Source organism: Mustela nigripes, chromosome 1 (genome assembly GCF_022355385.1).
Source record: "Mustela nigripes isolate SB6536 chromosome 1, MUSNIG.SB6536, whole genome shotgun sequence".
In the NCBI taxonomy this organism is placed as follows: Eukaryota; Metazoa; Chordata; class Mammalia; order Carnivora; family Mustelidae; genus Mustela; species Mustela nigripes.
In genome coordinates, this window is record NC_081557.1 from 204,230,989 (window position 1) to 204,249,435 (window position 18,447).

The 18,447-nt window shown below is 45.1% G+C and overlaps 1 protein-coding gene across 3 annotated transcripts in view; it reads left to right on the forward strand.

Moving 5' to 3' along the window:
- The first annotated feature begins 371 nt into the window (after positions 1–371).
- HTT (huntingtin) overlaps positions 372–18,447 on the forward strand; it is a 139,987-nt gene continuing 121,911 nt past the window's right edge. For all 3 annotated transcript variants that reach the window (XM_059379949.1, XM_059379958.1, XM_059379968.1), the window contains exons 1-2: positions 372–736; positions 13,426–13,509. In XM_059379949.1, the coding sequence (XP_059235932.1) occupies positions 522–736; positions 13,426–13,509 (299 nt within the window). In that variant the 5' untranslated portion in view covers positions 372–521. The remainder of the gene's footprint in view (positions 737–13,425; positions 13,510–18,447) is intronic.

Below are 18,447 nucleotides of genomic sequence, written 5' to 3' on the forward strand. Positions count from 1 at the left end.
ACCCAGCTTTCTGCCCCGCCGCGCCCCCTACTCCGCCCCGTCCTTCCCGTCCTCCCCGTCCTCCGCCCCTCCTCGCCCCGCCTCTCCCGCCGTTAGTGTTTCCCTGCCGCGCCCCCTGCCCCGCCTCCCACCCTCCGCTCCGCCCCCTCCCCCGCCCCCCTCCTTATCCCGTCCCGCCCTCCGCCCGCCCCGACCCGAGAGCGGTGCTGTGATCTCAGCAGCCAGCCTGCCCTGGGAGGCCAGCCCGCGGATGCGGGGAGCGGGCTGGCGCCTCGGCCAGCCATTGGCAGAGGTCTCCGCCACTGGCTGTCAATCCTGCTGGCCCGGCCTGGCCCCGCCCCGCCGGCGCAGCGTCGAGGGACGCACGGCCGCGAGGGCTGCCGGGACGGGCCCAAGATGGCCGGGCGCCTAGGTTCCGCTCCTGTTGGCGGCGTCGAACCCCATTCATTGCCGCGCTGCTAAGCGGCGCCGCGGGTCGGCTCGAGGGCTCGGGTTCTGTCCCTGCGGGGCGGGAGGCCGCCATGGCGACCCTGGAGAAGCTCATGAAGGCCTTCGAATCCCTCAAGTCCTTCCAGCAGCAACAGCAGCAGCAGCAGCAGCCTCCGCCGCCGCCGCCTCAGCTTCCTCAGCCGCCGCCGCAGGCGCAGCCGCCGCCGCCTCAGCCGCAGCCGCCCCCACCCCCGCCGCCCCCGCCGCCCCCCGGCCAGGCGGTGGCCGAGGAGCCACTGCACCGACCGTGAGTACCGGCCCGTTGTAGCTCCCGACCCCGCGGCCCCCGGACTCGCCGCGCACTGTCGCCCTTAACCCCGTGCCGGGGCCCTGTCCGGGTACGCAGGAGGGCACGGACCCCCGCCTCTCCCGGCGTGCGAAGTTAGGGGAGGAACTCTCTGCTTTGTATTTGCGAAGATCGGGCTGTGCCGTGAGCCTAGACCGCCACTTCCCTTCCCTCTCGGCGTCCCAGCGAGGGAGGGGCGCTGAGGTCCCGGACACCTCGCGACCTGCCGGGCTTGGGAGCTGGGATGCTGGGAGGGGGTGATGACATCATGCCTGGAGGCCGCCGGGGGCGGGGATGGCGGACTGCGGTCCGGGCCCAGCGGGATTCCGGTCCAGGGGGCTCTTGGCGCCGCGGGTACCTCGAAGCTGGCTTCCCGCATTCTCGAGGCGTGTCGGCTAGTCCGGGAATCGCACGGGTAGAGTCGGGAAGAGACCTTCTGTCTCAGCTCCAGATGATCTGCAGGCCCTTGAGTAGTGGGAGCCAAGTAAGTGGGGAGTTGCTTAGGAGATCGTTATTAACACGCGAGAGAGAATAAAATTGACTTGAATCTTAGGAGGAGTCGGAGTTTTGTTTCCTGCCTGTCTTCAGCTGGACGTACAAACCGTTGCCGAGGGAGAGGTTAATTGCTGCTGGGGTGAGGATGCGCATTACACCAGCGCTGTGGTCCAGCTTGCTTGCGGCCCCCATGGGCGGCTCCTCTTTTCTTCTTTGGACACGGCCTGCTACTGTTTGAAAGCTAGGGTTCTGCTGCTTGGGCCTGGAGACCATACCTTCCAGCAGAACCCACGTGCTTTACCCCCGAAGTCTCCGCGAGGCCTTTCTCTCCCCTTGGGGCTTTGCATCCTCCATCTGGATGTGCACAAGGCGGTATTTAATAAGGACAGTGTTCAAGCGGCAGCCCCTTTAATAAGCTCCCTCTTATATTTATCCATTTATTTATTTAGGATTTTTAAAAAAGATTTTATTTATTTGACAGAGAGATAGAGGCAGCGAGAGAGGGAACACAGGCAGGGAGAGCAGGAGTGGTAGAGGGAGAAGCAGTCTTCCCGCCCAGCGGGAGGGGCTCCATCCCAGGACCCTAAGATCATGACCTGAGCTGAAGGCAGAAGCTTAGTGACCGAGCCACCCAGGTGCCATCCCTCTCATTTTTGGTAGTATTTTCTTACTCGTTATGTTTCTGATGTGATCCTTGCTATGTCCTGAGAGTTTAAATAGAAGATGAGAATTTGGGGAGTAATGCTGGCTTATCTAAATTAGAAATAAAATTTATAAATAAATTAATTTTTCTTCTAAGAGGTGAAAAACCTGCTTGGGTGCTTAGAGAAAAACATTTTTTAAAAAAGATTTCATTTATTTTATTTAAGAGTGAAAGATCATGAGAGAGAGAGAGAGAGCACATGCAGGGGGAGGGGGAGAGGGAGAAGCTGGCTTTCTGAAGAGTAGGGAGCTGGATGCAATCCCAGGACCCCAGGATCATGACCTGAGCCCAGGGCAGATGCTTAACCAACTGAGCCACCCAGGCTCCACTGCCATGGGTTTCTTATGATGATTTGACAGAACCTGAATTTGCTTATCTTCAAAATATGGCTATAAAGAGGTTTCTTTCTCAAGCTGTCTTGACAAAAGTAGATAGATGCTGCTTTATTACCTTATTTTAAGGTATTATGTGATTGATTTATTTTAAAAGTATAATCTATTACTTTCATGTAAGTAGTACACTCCCATGATGCAAATTCTAAAATTACAAAAAGCTAATAATTAAAACGTCTCTCTCCCACTCCCTTCTCCTGAGTACCTAACTCTGTCCCCAAAGGCAAGCACTATTCTCCTTCCTTCTTGTGTATCCTTACAGGTACAAATCATGCACATATAGAGACAGGTTTTAAGTTATTTAGAATAGAAGTATTTCAGAATAGTAAGCTCTAAAGCTTCTTAGCATGCTCTGAAATCAACTACATTGGCCTAATTGTAGTTATTTTAAATAAAATGCATAAATATCATATTTGTAGACACTTTGCCTTTGAGAAAGCAAGTGTTCATTAATTTTGAATAACAAACTCTACTTGCGAGTTTGGATTTTGGCATTTCTGTTCAGGTGTTTCAGCTAAAAAATCCATTTGCCAAAGTAGGAATTGTCCAAAAACAATTTAAGTGTCTGTTCTATTTTTATGGTTCTTCTCTGTTGTGTGGAGCTGCAGTGTCACAGCCGTGCGTGGGCTTCAGTTGAAGTGTCTGAGTGCCTGCTCGCTGCTCAGCTTGGAGGGTGCAGGGGTGCCGGGGTGGACTGGCTACCGTCTCAGCAGGGTTGGCCTGCAGGGGGGTGCCGGGGCGGGGACGGTCCTAACTGGAATTATGAGGCAGTTGACATTTGCATTTGGTACTTTCTTACTGTCCTTCAGAGTCCCACCCGTTTCCCCCTGACTTTAATTCTTCATTCATTGGTAGATGTTTACTGAACATCTAAGGAATGCCTCTGTGGTCATAGCTTGCAGGGTTGCAGCCTCAACAGATAAAGCTCTTGCCTTGTGAAATTTTCATTTCAGGGAGGGACATAGACAGTAAACAAGATGGAAAAGTAAAACATGGGTTTATGAGAGAGTGGTAAATGAAGGAGGAGCAGCAAAGCAGGAAAAGGAAGTGGGAAATGATAAGGTGTTGATATTTTAGATAGGGTGTCCAGGGAAAGAGCCACTGAGATTGTGGCTTTTGAATCAACACCTGGAGGGGGTTAAAGACAGTCTTGAAGGTGTATGGAGGAGGGCGTTCCCGGCAGGGAAACAGGTCTCAAGGCCCCCTGTTTGAGGAATACCAAGGAGAGGTTGGTTCGGTTGGTTGAATTAGTGAGTGGGAGACTCTCAGTAGGAGGTGGGGTCCCAGAGGGAGTGGGAGCAGCACCCTGGATGAGTGCCACCCACCTTGTAGGTGAATTAAAGACATCAGTGTTTATCCTAGAGGAAGGAATGGCGGGAGGAAGGGCAGGATTTGAGTTCCATTTTACAGTGAATACTGGTTGAGAAAGGAGTGAAGGGGAGCACCAGCAGAAGCAGGAAACCAGTTGGGAAGCTGTGGAAGTGGCCTGGTGAGAGATGGTAGTCCAGGCTTCTGTGGTGATGCTGTCAGTGGTGAGGTGAAACGTGACTGAATTTGAAGGTAGAACTGACGGGACTTGTTCCTCTCTGCTAAGTGCGAGGTGATTTAGCTGAGGTTTGTGTTCTTAGTCAGGATATGTTCAGCTGTTAATAACGGGAACCCCTGCTGTGGTGGCTCACACAGGTGGGAGTTCATTCTAAGACCAGGTGAGTCTGTGTGAGGAGGCTGAATGAGATGAGGGACGTGACCCCTTCCTTTCTAACTTCCTTTCTTTTCCCTCTTTTCCCTCTCCCCCCTTTCCTCCCCTTCCCTACACGCAATGCAGGGCTCCAACTCAGGACCCTGAGTTCAAGAGTTGTGTGCTCTACTGACTGAGCCACCCAAGCGCCCCAGTCTTACACTTAGTTTGTAAGCCCTGTCCTCATTCTTGCCCATATTTTTAAAAGTTGAGTAATTTGTCTTTTTATTGTGGAATTGAAATATGTATTTTGTATGGAATTTTTTATGTATTCTGGACACTTTTATGAGATATGTGATTTTTGAAACATTCTTCCTTTCTGTGAATTCTCTCTTCATTTTCTTGGTAGTGCCCTTTGAAAGATCAAAAGTTTTCAATTTTGATGAAGTCCAGTTTCTATATTTGTTTTTGGTTGCTGTGCCTTAAGAGTAAGAGCTATGAAACTTGCCAAACTCAAGGTCACAGAGATGTATTATTCCTGTGTTTTCTTGTAAGAGTTTTAGAGTGTTACATTTACATTGGATCCATTTTGAGGTAACTTATATACGGTGTGAGGTCAGGGACCTTCATTCCTTGGTGTGCGGCTGCCCAGCTGTCCCAGCACTTTCATCAGTAAGACGTTTCTTTTTCCAATGGATTGTATGGGAACCCTTGTTAAAAATGCATAGCCTGTAAGTGTATGCATTTATTTCTGGACTTTCAGTTCTTTTTTTCTTTTTTTTTTTTTTTAAGATTTTATTTATTTATTTGACAGAGAGAGTGTGAGTGAGCAGGAGAGCACAAGTGGGGGCTGGGGGGAGGGTGCAGCAGAGGCAGGTGGAGAAACAGACTTCCTGAGGAGCAGGGAGCATGATGAGAGGCTGGATCTCAGGACCCTGGGATCATGACCTGAGCGCAAGTCAGACGCTTAATTGACTGAGACATCCAGGTGCCCCTGGATTTTCAGTTGGTCTACCAATACAAGTACAGTCTTGATGACCACAGTTGTGTTCGGTTTATTTATTTATTTATTTACTTTGAAAGGTTTTATTTATTTATTTATTTGACAGACAGAGATCACAAGTAGGCAGAGAGGCAGGCAGAGAGAGTGGGGAGGAAGCAGGCTCCCTGCTGAACAGAGAACCCGATGTGGGGCTCAATCCCAGGACCCTGGGACCATGACCTGAGCCAAAGCCAGAGGCTTTAACCCACTGAGCCACTCAGGTGCCCCTGTTTTCTTTTTTTAAATCACAATTTCAAGTCATGAAATTTGAGTATTCCAACTTTGTTCTTTTTTAAGATAGTTTTGGCTATCCTGGGCCCTGTGAGTTTCTATATGGTTATGAGATCAGATTGTCAGAGTCTACAAAGATGCCAGCTAGGATTCTGGTAGGGATGGCATTGAATTTGTAGATTGGTTTGGGGATTGGCACCTTAACTATGTCAAGTCTTCTGATTCATGTACATTGGCAAAGTTTTTATGTAAAGAGTCAGAGAGGGGGCCATTTATAGGCTTTGTGGGCACAGTCTCTCTCACAACCACTCAACCTGTGCCATGGTAGAATTAAAGCAGCCAGAGGCAATACGAAAATGGATGAGTGTGGCTGTATTCCAGTAACACTTTATTGATGACATTGAAATTTGAATTTCATATAATTTTCATATGTCATGAACTATTATTATTATTATCAACCATTTAAAGATGTGAAAACATTTCTTAGCTTGCAAATGGGAACAAAACAGGCAGGCTGTAGCTTGCGTATCCCTAGATTAAATATGATCGGACCACTTTTGTGAAGTATTTATTTTCTAATTATTTTCTAAAGATTTTAATTTTTTTTTATTTGACAGACAGAGATCACAAGTAGGCAGAGAGGCAGCCAGAGAGAGAGGAAGGGAAGCAGGCTCCCCGCTGAGCTGAGAACCCAATGCGATTCAGGCTCGATCCCAGGACCCTGGGATCATGACCTGAGCCAAAGGCAGAGGCTTTAACCCACTGAGCCACCCAGGTGCCCCATCTAGTTACTTTTTATTAACTAGTTTAAAAAATTATAAAAGTTACATATATATATATCATAAAACATTTTCAAACAGCACAGATCTATCCTAGTCTCATACCCTAAAAATGACAATTATTAAACTTCTTTTTATCTTTTCTGATTTTTAATGCATATTTAAGCATTTAAACATGTCTCTTTTTGTTTGCATTACCCTGAAATTACCCTGAATTTCTCCAAGAGCAGTAATATCGTAGACATTGTTCCATAGCTGCACATGTAATTTTTGATAATTGCTGTATAATAGTGTAGAATTTCCTGTTTGTTTATTTATTTGGAGGTGAAATTCACATAACATAAAATGAAGCATTTTAAGGTGTATGATTCAGTGACAGTTCATGGACAGGAATTTTTCTTTTTTAAAAGGACTTGGAACTGTAAAGGCAGAGGTTTTGTGTTGTCCTGACTTTCAAATAGCCTGCTGACATATTCTCCCCACCTAAGAGAGTCCCCACTCCTGCTGCCTCTAGTTCCCGAAAGTGAGCCAGCCATCTGCTAAACTACCTTGGAGTGGTTGGTCCAGCCTCAAACATTGGTCTTATTCAAACAAGAAGGAAAAACAAAACACTGCGTAAGACAGTGGTTAGCGTGCTGAGTTGACTCAGCTCAGGTGCTGGAGTGCGGGTCAGAGACATGATCTGCTGTAGATCCTTGCTGCTCCGGCCAGAGTTCGCTGTTGCTTGCGAGCTTATGAGGAGTACAGACCCTTTTCCCTACCTGGGATGTACTGAATCAGAGTCTGCATTTTGACAAGTCCTGCCAGCAATCTATGTGCACCCTGAAGTTTGAAGAGCTGCACTGGGGATGGCCGGGCTCCGTAGCTAGCAGTGCTGTCAGCATGTGGGAAGGAAGACTTGGGCTGCTTGTGTAAGGGCATTTCTGACGCAGTGTCACTTCTCAGTCCCAGGGTGATCAAGAATTTGTGCAGCCCCAAAGTGGATTGTAACCTTGACACATGAGCCACAGTGGGCTGGAAGAGCTCCCAGGGGGAGTGGGGACTTAAGCGGGGACTGGACTTGATGACCTGGGAGGAGCCCTTCAGCCAAGTGCTGGTTTTACACCAGGCCGTTTTCTGGGCCCTGGGATTACAGCAGTGAGCAAGACCAATGGTGACGAATATGATGGAGAAAACAAAACAGTAAGGGGGAGAAGAGGTGTGCAATTTTATGTAGGGCCCAAGTGCACCGAGAAGGCTCTGCTGGAGGAGAGTGGAGGGAGCAAACCGTTTGGGTATCTGGGAAAAGAGGTTCAGGGAGACAACAGAGAACTGAGTATTTGAGGAATAGTAAGGAGGCCAGCGGCTGGAGCAAAATGAAGGACAGAAATAGGAGATGAGGTTAGAGTGGTAGGAGATTAGAGATGAAGATCAGCCAAATGGGGCTTTGTGCCCAATGCAATAAGGACTTTATTCTGCCCAGATGCATACTTGTGTGGTGAAACAAGTGATCTGATTTAATGTTTCTAAACGATCACTTTGACAGCACCAAATGCTGGCATGGACGAAACTGGGTCGGTCACTTAATCATTGCTGGTGGGCATACAGAAGGGTATGTCTACTCTAGAAAACTGTCCGGCAGTTTCTTGTAGAACAGAGTGTGCAATCATTATTTGACCTGGCAGCTGGACTCCGACAATTATACTGTTCAGCTCCAGAAACCTGCCACAATTTAGGTGACTTCTAAGGAAGTCATGCCAGTGAAAATAGCCACTCTTGAAAGGGTGTAAACTCTTTAATATGTAACATTTTTGAAATCATGGGGTTTTAGGAAAGGAGACTAGATAAGAGGTCGCCAGGGTTAGGGAGAGTGTGGTGGGTAGAGAGGAGGGGAGGGGTGTGGCTGTGGCTCTGGGAGAAGCCCTTGTGGTGATGGAAATGTTCGGTGTCTGTGGGGGATCCATAAACATACACAGCTGATAAAATTGTATAGAACTAAACACACACACACACACACACACACACACGAAGAGAAGACTTTTCATTTAGCTTAACCCATTGGTTTTTTGAAGCGCATCTTTTTAAGGTACTGATTGTTAACTATTTGGTTAGATCACCAGTAAGAAAGGCTTTATTTTTTATTTATTTTTATTTTATTTTAATTTGACAGAGAGAGATCACAAGTAGATAGAAAGGCAGGCAGAGAAAGAGAGGGGGAAGCAAGCTCCCTGCTGAGCAGAGAGCCTGATGTGGGGCTCGATCCCAGGACCCTGAGATCATGAGCTGAAGGCAGAGGCTTTAACCCACTGAGCCACCCAGGTGCCCTATTTTTTAAAAATATTTTTTATTTTTTTAAAAGATTTTATTTTATTTTATTTTATTTTATTTTTTTATTTTAGAGAGTAGGAGAGAGGAAACAGGGAGGGGAGGAATGGAGGTGCAAGCAGACTTCATGCTGAGTGCAGAGCCCAACGGGGAGGATTGATCTCCCTATCCTGAGATCATGACCTGAGCCAAAATCAAGAATCCAGACACTTACCTGGCTGAGGCACCCTGTGCTCCAAGAAAAGTTTTATTTTGATGGTCCTTTTCTGTAACACGGACTGTGGATTGGGGAGTCTTAGCCCTTGTTCCCCCTAATCAAACAGCACTTTTTTTTTTTTTTAAGATTTTATTTATTTATTTGACAGACAGAGATCACAAGTAGGCAGAAGGCAGGCAGAGAGAGAGGGGAAAGCAGGCTCCCTGCTGAGCAGAGAGCCCAATGCGGAGCTGGATCCCAGGACCCTGAGATTATGACATGAGCCAAAGGCAGAGGCTTTAACCCACTGAGCCTACCCAGGTGTCCAGTACTTTTATTTTTAAATTAGATATGGTACATAATTCCAAAGTGACTTCCGGTGTCTCACTCCTTCCTAAAATCTGTCCGAAGGAACTCTAACATTTTAGGGGCACTCACATTAGTACCATACTTGCTGCAAGTGAAGCGGCCATGGCAGGAGGCGGCGGGGTGGGGGGCTGTGTGTGTGGGGAGGCCTCAGTCCTGCTTGCTGGCTGGGCTGTGCAGGTGCCATTGGAAGGTACGTGTTTAGAGCCCGAAAAGCCCAAGACCAAGCAGTGTTTTTTGAGTCCTAGTGGAATCCAGGCCTTTCCCCTGCCAGCCCTCAACCCGGAACCACATTTTTCAAGCCAAGTCTTAAAATAATATGATATTAAACAATAAGAATTTGGAAGATGGCTTGAATTCCATTCTTAGACTTCATTTTCTGGTAGTTGTTTTAATGTGGTCCTAGTGTGCTGTAGGGGCCTGGCCTTTTTTATGCGCCTCTTTCAAATGCGTGTTTCTGTGTAGATCACTTCAGTACAGAAGAGGGGATGACTGAAGTTTGTTTGCGTTTTGAAGGTGAAGTTAACGTGATTGCATTTACCAAAATTGGAAGAGTCCAGACTGCTTGCCCTGTTCATCCAGTTCCTGATCAGAACAAGGCGGTTCCCTTTTTACCTTAATTTCCATACTTACTTTGCACCTAGAACAAACTAGCCTGACCTCTCTGTTCATCAGTCAAAGTTAAATTCCATGGGGGAATGAAGTGGTTGTGGTTTTCTTAAATTTCCCAGTTTGCTTATTGGACAAAGTAAGGTAGGAAGGAGGTGTTTCAGGCAGGGACCATAGAGTGTAAAAGAGTTGAGCTTGAAAATGCAAGACCTAAACTACTGAGTTATTCGGAGGGATCAGAGATCCCTGAGGGCTGGGGAATGTGGACAACTGGGATATAGCCCGAGGCTGTGTCCTGATGGGCTCGTTTAGATCAGGTTTGGGAGTGGGCATCCCATGGCAGTGATTTGTGCTGTGTACAAACCACTTATACCACTTTCAGTAGGTAATACTTATTGCTTTCAGTAGGTAATACTGGAAGGATTATATTGTCTTTATTGGGGTATCTGTGGGTAAAGTCTGATCCCACACTTTAAAAATGTGGGTATTCTTCAGTGTGATAAAAGAGGGAGTGCTTTTTACAGGATTTGGTTACACTTGTCTGCCTTTTTAAGCAGGCATTTTTTAGGGTTTGACTCTGATGTCATAAAATTGTGTAGTTCTAAAAAAAAATTGTGTAGTTCTTTAATGATAGTATGTCAATTTCGCACGTTTAGCTATGTTGGCAATGACAATGGGTTTGAGGAAAATGGAGCAGAATTAAAGTATTTGGTAGCAATTAGATGGTTTGTGTTTATGCTTCTCACACAAAACAAGTACTTACTGATTATTGTTTGAATTCTAATGGCGAGTTTAGGAACCATTGAAAACTGCAGAACTTTGTGATTCTTGGGCTATCAGTTTTTGTGTGGAAAAGATTCAGATTTCTTCATTGCTAGCAAGTGATTGTGAATCTGGTAAGAATAAAAACTCGAAATATGTGTGCTTTCTTCTTAGCCGACCGTGAGGGAGTACTGTCTTCTTTTTCAGAATAAGATTCATCGAAGGTGCTGCTTAGAGACCTGATTGTCTAGAGTGTGGTGGGCTGGATTGCCCAGGCTCCAGCTCTCGTTCCCACAGCCCGTGAGCTCTAGGACTTGGGGAATGCGCCACTGCTGCTGTTTCTACTTTTTCTTTTTTTTCCATCTCTTGGTTCTAGAAATTTAGATTCAAAGTAATTATCACTTGTCTTCTGAATCCTATCTGTAAGACTGACTCAAGAGCTTTTGAGTCTGCTTTAATGTGTATTTTACTTATTCTTCTACAGAAAATGTTGACTTAATCCATTTCCGTATCGGCTTTTTATGAACATCTGTGAAGTGCAGGCATTGTGCTGAGTGCTAGGAACAGAGATGTGCGGTGGGCCTTGCTCTTAGTCTGTCGTCCTGGGGAGGCCACTGCCAGAGCAGTTGTTATCAGAGTGGCCTGGACGCTGGCTGGCGGGGCCTGGGAAGAGAGCCCCGGGGAATAAGACAGGCTTTCCCTACCAGGAACCCTGCGAAGAGGAGCAAGAGGGAAACCGACAACAGTAGAATGTATTTTTATTTTCTTGGGTGAGATCGTATTCTGTCCTTGACTTTTTGCTCGTTTCAGGAACATTTACTCCAGTTCTGGTGAGGGGCGACAGCATTGGCTAGGTCTTCGTGAAGTCAGGCGCAGGACTTGACAGCTGTGCTGTTTGTTGCTCACTGTATTCTTTCGGCTTATCCCATATATGAGGAGGGAGACAGAGTTCTTGTTAGGACTCGTATTTGTATCTAAAATGTTCCACTGGCCTGGCCAATTCTCCATCAGGCATGCATGTGATTAGTGTAAAGCTGGTGACTTTTTTCCTCTTTTCTGGTACCCTGATATGTGAATTCAGTTCATTTAAGGCCTTGGGCAGATTTTCACTTTAGAAATCAAAAGGTAATGGATAGGTGAGTTAGTTTGCTTCCTAAATGCTTAAAACGGTTGATGTTCTTTAATTTTCTTGGTGGCTGTCTTACACTGGGTCAATTCTAATTTAATCTGGTTTTTAAAGAAGAGAACATTTTAATTTTCTCATAGCACTCTCTTCTTTCTTCTTTAAACCGAGGTGTGATTTATGCTCAGCACAGGGACCTGGTTAGCGTCCAGTTCTGTGGGCTTTGATGAATGCATAGTTGTGTGCCTACTACACAGTCGGGGTTCAGCAGTTTCATCACCCCTTCAAGCTCCCCCTGCCTCTTTGCTGCCATACCTCTCTCCAGCCCCTGTAAATTACTGACCACTTCCTGTCCCTGTAGTTTTATCTCTCCCAGGACATGCTAGAGATGGAATCCACCGCTTTGTGGCCCAGCGTCTGGGACATTGACACTCACCTTGTGTGTGGTAGCGTTCTGCTGAGCAGTGCTTCATCATGCACTTGTGGGGCTTTGTTCGTCCATCCGCTGGGTGAAGGATATTTGGGTTATTTCCGCTGGAGTGCTTTTGAAGTGGGTGGCTCCTGAGGATAGGAGGTGAGAACCCTCTGCCTCTTGTGGTCCCTTAGGGACCCTCCCAAGCTGTTGGTTCTGCAATCTTCTTGTCTTTATTTGTACAATCAAAACCTAGGTGTTAGGCATGTTTGTTCTAGTTGGAGGGACTAGATGGGGAGATACCCAGGGTAAGCCGGTGAGGTGAGGCTTCCATTCCCATTTCATCTGTGAGAATGAAGGGGTGTGTCTCTCCCTACCTGCAGGGAGGCTAAGGAATGGAATTTCTAATTGGGGGGCATGTGTCCAAGAAGGAAAAATTGGTGTTTGTGCGGATGACGGGCAGGAAGTCTGCAGTATTAACTTACTAGTAAAAGTCCCGTTCAGGAAAGAGACCAGTGGGAAAGACACACTTACCAGTCCCTGTAATGATGGACCCTAGTTGGCCAGTCCTTGGGAAGCCCCCCCCACCGCCACTTGCCATGAAGGAGGCGTCTCGCTCAGGCTCTGATTCTTTTCTTGTTGAAACCCCCGTCTGTTCTTTTTGGCTTCTGGTTCATCCTTACCCCTTTTCTTGTCCAGCCACATCTGAAGTGCCTTTTGGATGCCTTCATTGGATTGTACAGCTTGTAATAGCCTTTTCCTTCAGACACACTTTTTGGAGCCTGAGGATTGCCCTGGGGATGAAATAGCCAAAGGTGTTCACAGGTTAGACCCCCACTGCCCCTTTGATAATGTAATTCCCTCAAAAACTAGTAGTCTTCTGGTTTGTTTCTAGTACAGTGTACTGGTAACCGCACTCAAAATACTTCTCTGAATGTAGTTCTTCAGCCTGGTTTAATTTTGGGGTTCTTCTTTGGATCATCCCTCTGTCACCTGTTTTGAAGGTTACATACCTCGAAGGCATCTGAAGCTGTAAGTTTGGGTGGGAAGCAAGTTCCTTTACTCTGATCTTGAGTGGACTATTTGTCTGTGCAGCCCCAGAAGTCCTCGCAGGAGGCTTCTTCCAAGCTGTCTGGGTGTAGAAGCAGTCAGTCTCTCCCCGAGAGCACAAGGTCTGTCCTCAGTTACAATGTGATTTCGAGCAGTGGCGGCAGCTTGGTATGAAGAGTAGGGATAATGCTGTATTTCCCTGAATCATGTGCCCCCTGCATTGGTGTGCTCTTAGGCGAGTCACTGTCTGCATTGCAGTTTCTCCTTTAAAATGGGAGAAATGGGTGCATCAGGGACATCACCTGACTTTTCTGTGGAGACCTCTAATTCAGGAAGCCTTTGCTTGAGCTCATCTATGCCTCCTTGAGCTGACCCCAGCCCGCCCCCCAGCGTGGAGTGTGGTTTCTCCGTGGCGGTCTGGAAGTGCTGTGGAATGAGTGACTGATGCGTGGACGTCAGTGGAGTGGCTAATTCAACACATACTCACTTCTCCTTTGTTTTCTTTTAGAAAGAAAGAACTCTCAGCCACCAAGAAAGACCGTGTGAACCATTGTCTGACAATATGTGAAAACATAGTGGCACAGTCACTCAGGTAATTGCACTTTGAACTTTCTAGTAAAAATTGAGACTCTATTTTTGTTCCTAATGGGCTAGAATATTCTTTGTCTCCCCAGGTTTCTTAAGAAATTTAAAGGCCCCTTTTCTCATATGTCTGGCTGTCACTATAAGATGTCATGTTTCCTTTTTGTAACTTACAAACAACAGTTGTAACCATTATGATAATTGAACAGGGTGTTTATATTTACTTAGCACTCTTACTAACTGTGAACACTGAAAAATCTTCTGTTTGGTATTTTTACATTATTGCAGTAATCGGAACAACAGGAGACTGTCCAATGACATGTTTTGCCTTTGCTTTTCATTGGCATTCTGTTGCCATTCAGGCATGTCCAGCCATGGCCGATGCCTGCTCACCTGTGTGTGGGGATCGCAGGGCCCTGGGCAGTGGACTAGGCCAGTCTCCCTTGCTTCATGTTTCTTTTGGGGTGAACTCAAGGCATCTTCTTTTGGGTCTTTGCTAAGTCTCTGCATTCTCTTTGCTTTCAGTTGTCTGTCTTTCTGTTCCTAGAGACTATGGATGGTAAGTATTCTAGGCCTCTTTTCTAGGCCTGAGTAGGAGACAGATGTGCCTGAGATTTCTGAATTCTGCTACTTGGTTGGATATGGGTGAAATACTTCTCTCCTTGGTTTTCTTTCTCTCGGAACAAATAATTCATGTTATTGTGCTGCTTGGAATCTGGAAAGAGCTCTTTCTAATCTGTTAGAATAGTAATCTGGATGGAAACTTAGTGACTCAGTTATTTTTAATGGCACCTTGCATTTGTATTTTATATTTTCAATGTGATTTCTCATATAATAGCTCGTTTTAGCTGAACTTGTTCCATCATTTGGGAAATGTGCTGGATGATTTCTGTTTCTCTCTAATTTGTAGAAATGTGGGAAGCAGATGAAATAACAAATGAGAGTATGTGCTGAAAATAAAAATTCTAAGTTAGCATGCTGTTGTAGAAAACAACACTGTGATAAAAGTACGGAAAAAAGCTTTGAATCCATCTCTGCTCCTTAGAAGCCAGCTGATTTTGGATAAATTTAACTTCTTTCTGTCTCTGTTGCTGCATTTGTGAACTGTAAGTCCTGATTTTTAGGGTTCTCGTGAGATCAGCTGACACTGCGGATGTGTGTTTGTTAGCCACGTGGGAGTGAGAGCTCTCTGCGGTCTTGACAGGTCTCGTCCAGAGCTCTCAGGTGTCACAGCTTTCATGTGAAGTGACTTCGATCCCTGACAAATGTTTGCTCTCCTGCCACAGAGTTTTGCTGCTCTGACCTCCAGCATCCAGGAGTCCAGGAACATTTCACTGTGAAAGCTTACGGATCCAGAGACAAGCTCTCTTCCACTTGGAATGCTTCCTGTTCTGTACTTAACATAGTTTCTTTTGATCATTCTCAGTGGAATTGATATCAGCTTAGATTTTCATACTAGAAAAGTATGTTGGAATATCTTAGGATTGGTTTGGCTCAGTTCGCCATCTTAAATCAAAACGGTAGCCATTAGTGGTTTTCACAGGGGTATATTCTCTTTTTATGGAGTAATGCTGATAAGTCATACTTCTTATTCTACAGAAGGACATGTTGATGGAATGTTTTATGGATCTAGAGAGATCATCTCTGGTGTCATCAGATCAAAGAACAATTTATTTTTAAGATACTTTCCATACTTTGCAGGAATTTTAGAGTGTGGAGCTCAGGTAGATAATACACACACACAGACAATGTTTCATGAAATCTTTTTTTTTTTTTGAAGATTTAATTTATTTATTTGACAGAGAGAGAGATCACAAGTAGGCAGAGAGAGAGGGGGAAGCAGGCTCCCTGATGAGCAGAGAGCCCGATGCGGGACTTGATCCCAGGACCCTGAGATCATGACCTGAGCCAAAGGCAGAGGCTTAATCCACTGAGCTACCCAGGCACCCCTGAAATCTTTTTTATAGCTGACGTTTCCTGTGATCTCTCCTTGAATATAAATATAACTAAATCTTTGGTACATTTCTGTAGGTTCTGTGATATACTAACCTTTTTTCCAGTGGGGTTATTTCAGTGGTAGCTTCCGGAGTTTTTAACGTGGGAAGTCATCTAAAACTTCATGGATATTGTGACCATTAGTGTACTTCGGCTCCCAATTTGGTGGTCTGACTTACTAGTTCCTCAGTACGGGTCAGCATCATGATCATCCAGAAAAGTTGTCAGAAATACAGTAATGAAGATACCTCACTGCCCTCTTTCCCAAACACACTTATATTTTCTGTTCAAATGTGGTCTGGGAATTTGTTCTTTTTTTTTTTTTGGTCAGAGAGAGTGAGCACAGGCAGACAGAGTGGCAGGCAGAGGCAGAGGGAGAAGCAGGCTTCCGCCAAGCAAGGAGCCCGATGTGGGACTTGATCCCAGGATGCTGGGATCATGACCTGGGCCGAAGGCAGCCACTTAACCAATTGAGCCACCCAGGTGTCCCTGGGAATTTGTTCTTAACAAGTCTCCTCTCAGAAATACCTAGGAACCCTTATCTAAGTGTGCACACCTTCATAAAGTGGTTGGGTAAAAATAATTATACAGAAGTCTTTAGGTTTCCTATATATTAGTGTTGGTCAGTCAGAAAATATCAGGGTTCAAGATCTAATTCACAGTGGCGCCAACATAGAAAATTTCAAGGAACTGACAAGAAATCCACAGAAAATATGTGGACTGCTGTTGGCTTTCCTGAAGGGTTTAGATGACTACATTGCTTCCTAAATGGAAGACTTTTTATCATAAAGCTGAATTTTCTCTAAATAAATCCATAAATTTAAATAGCCTTGATCAGAGTTCTAGTAGGGGTATTTTTGAACTCGTTCACCTGCAAGAATAAATACATGAATGTTGCAAAGAAAATTTGACAGGTCAGCAGTATGGTGCGAGGGGATACAAGATTAAGTTCGCTGTCAGATATGAAAGAAGGTATGGGATAGAAAGGAGAGTGTATGTGTGCATCTCTGTGTGTGAGTTTATGGTAAAGATAACATTTTGTATCAGTAGTAAAGTGATGGATTATTGAACCAAATGACTTGAGGAGAATTATGTCTGTGCCTCATATTGCAAACAGACCTAAATGTCAGGTTGATTACTTAAATGTAAAAAACAAAAACAAAAACAAAAAAAAACTATTATTAAAAAAGGATTTTTGGGGCACCTGGGTGGCTCAGTGGGTTAAAGCCTCTGCCTTCAGCTCAGGTCATGATCCCAGGGTCCTGGGATCGAGCCCCACGTCAGGCTCTCTGCTCCGCAGGGAACCTGCTTTCTCCCCTCTCTCTGCCTGCCTCTCTGCCTACTTGTGATTTCTCTCTCTCTGTGAAATAAATAAAATCTTTAAAAAAAAAAAAAGGATTTTTGATTTTAGGAAGAGGAAGGCTAATAATATAAAGGAAAATATTGTTTTGACTGGAATATAGTTCAGTATGTCAAAATCCACCTTAAACTTGAAAGTAAATTCAACTTGGGGATAGTATTGACAGCATGTCAAAGGCAATTATAAATCATTAAGGAAAAGACTACCAGCCTAATAGGAAAGTAGGCAAAGAACATGGCCAGGTAGTTCAGAAGGTAAGAAATATGTGTGGGCCAGTGAACCTGACAGCTGACATGTATTTTTTGTTTCCTGTGGGAAAATATTCGTATTTACTAGTCAGGGGAAAGAGACTAAAACAAAAACAAGATTAGCTTCTATCTGTCAAATTGACAAACATTAAGAAATACTAAGGATTTTTGTCAGACGTGAGGCAACCTTTCTTTAAAGGCAGTTTGACAAAAATATCAAGCTTCAGATGGTCATCTTTGTGGCAGTGTCTCCTGAGGATGTTATCCCTGGGAAAGTGTGTGACGATGTCAGTGCAGTATTGTTCATCCATTAGAAAATTAAAAATAATCTTAATGACTTATTAGTTGGGGAATTGAAAAAGTAAAATATACTTATAGAAGGGAATGTTAATTAACTTTGTAAAAGGTGATTGTTAGAAATGTGTATTTGTGACCAGAAAATTTATTAATACTATATTAACAACTTAAGTTTAAAATATTAAGAAAGATATTTGCTCTGGCTAAGATAAATACCAAAGACAGATTTACTTTCCTGCCTAAGACAATTGATAATGGGTAAAATATATGTGACAGTGGTTTTCCAGACATCAGGCGAAGAGCAACGGCAGTCCTTGAAAAATGGAAAACTAGTGTGGGAGCCATATGACTTCTTCCTATTACTGTGTAGAAGGAGTCTTGTGGGGAGGGGAAACCCAGGCAGAGCCGTGGGGCACATGGTTAAGGAGACAGACAGAGCTGTTAGCTACAGCCAGCTGGGGAGAGTCCTGGAGAAGAGAGCTACACAGAATGATCCCTGGAGCCTGTGGAGGGACTGATCCTTGAGTCTTTAGCTCCTATGGAAGTGTGGGTGCCTGTGAGGACACAGCTTCTGGCTGGGGTAGGATCACCTGGAAGGATTAGGAGGAACACTTGCTGGAGTTCACACCTGTTCACCCAGCCACGGTGGACAGGTGTCCTTCCTGGGCCTTGGCTGGGGTGTACAGAAGGCTTTGTCCTCATGGTGGGGCTGACTTAGCCCTGAACTAAGATGATATTCTGGTCCTGCCTGATAAAGCTTATAGGCAAAACCTGAGATCGTACTCTTTCATAGTAACATAATTGTTTCCCAGAACAAAGCTCAAGAGTGTTATATAGGAATTCAGTAGTATATAGTGCCCAATGAGGTAGAAGTTACAGGATCCAGCATTCAGCCAAAACTTTTCAGGAGTGAAATAAGCAGGAAAATAAAATTCTTAGGGGTCAGTTGAAACTAACTCAGAAATTGCACAGATGGTAAAGTTTGTACAAAACCATGAAAACAATTCCTTTATTTTATGTACTCGAGAAGCTAGAAGAAAAAGATGGA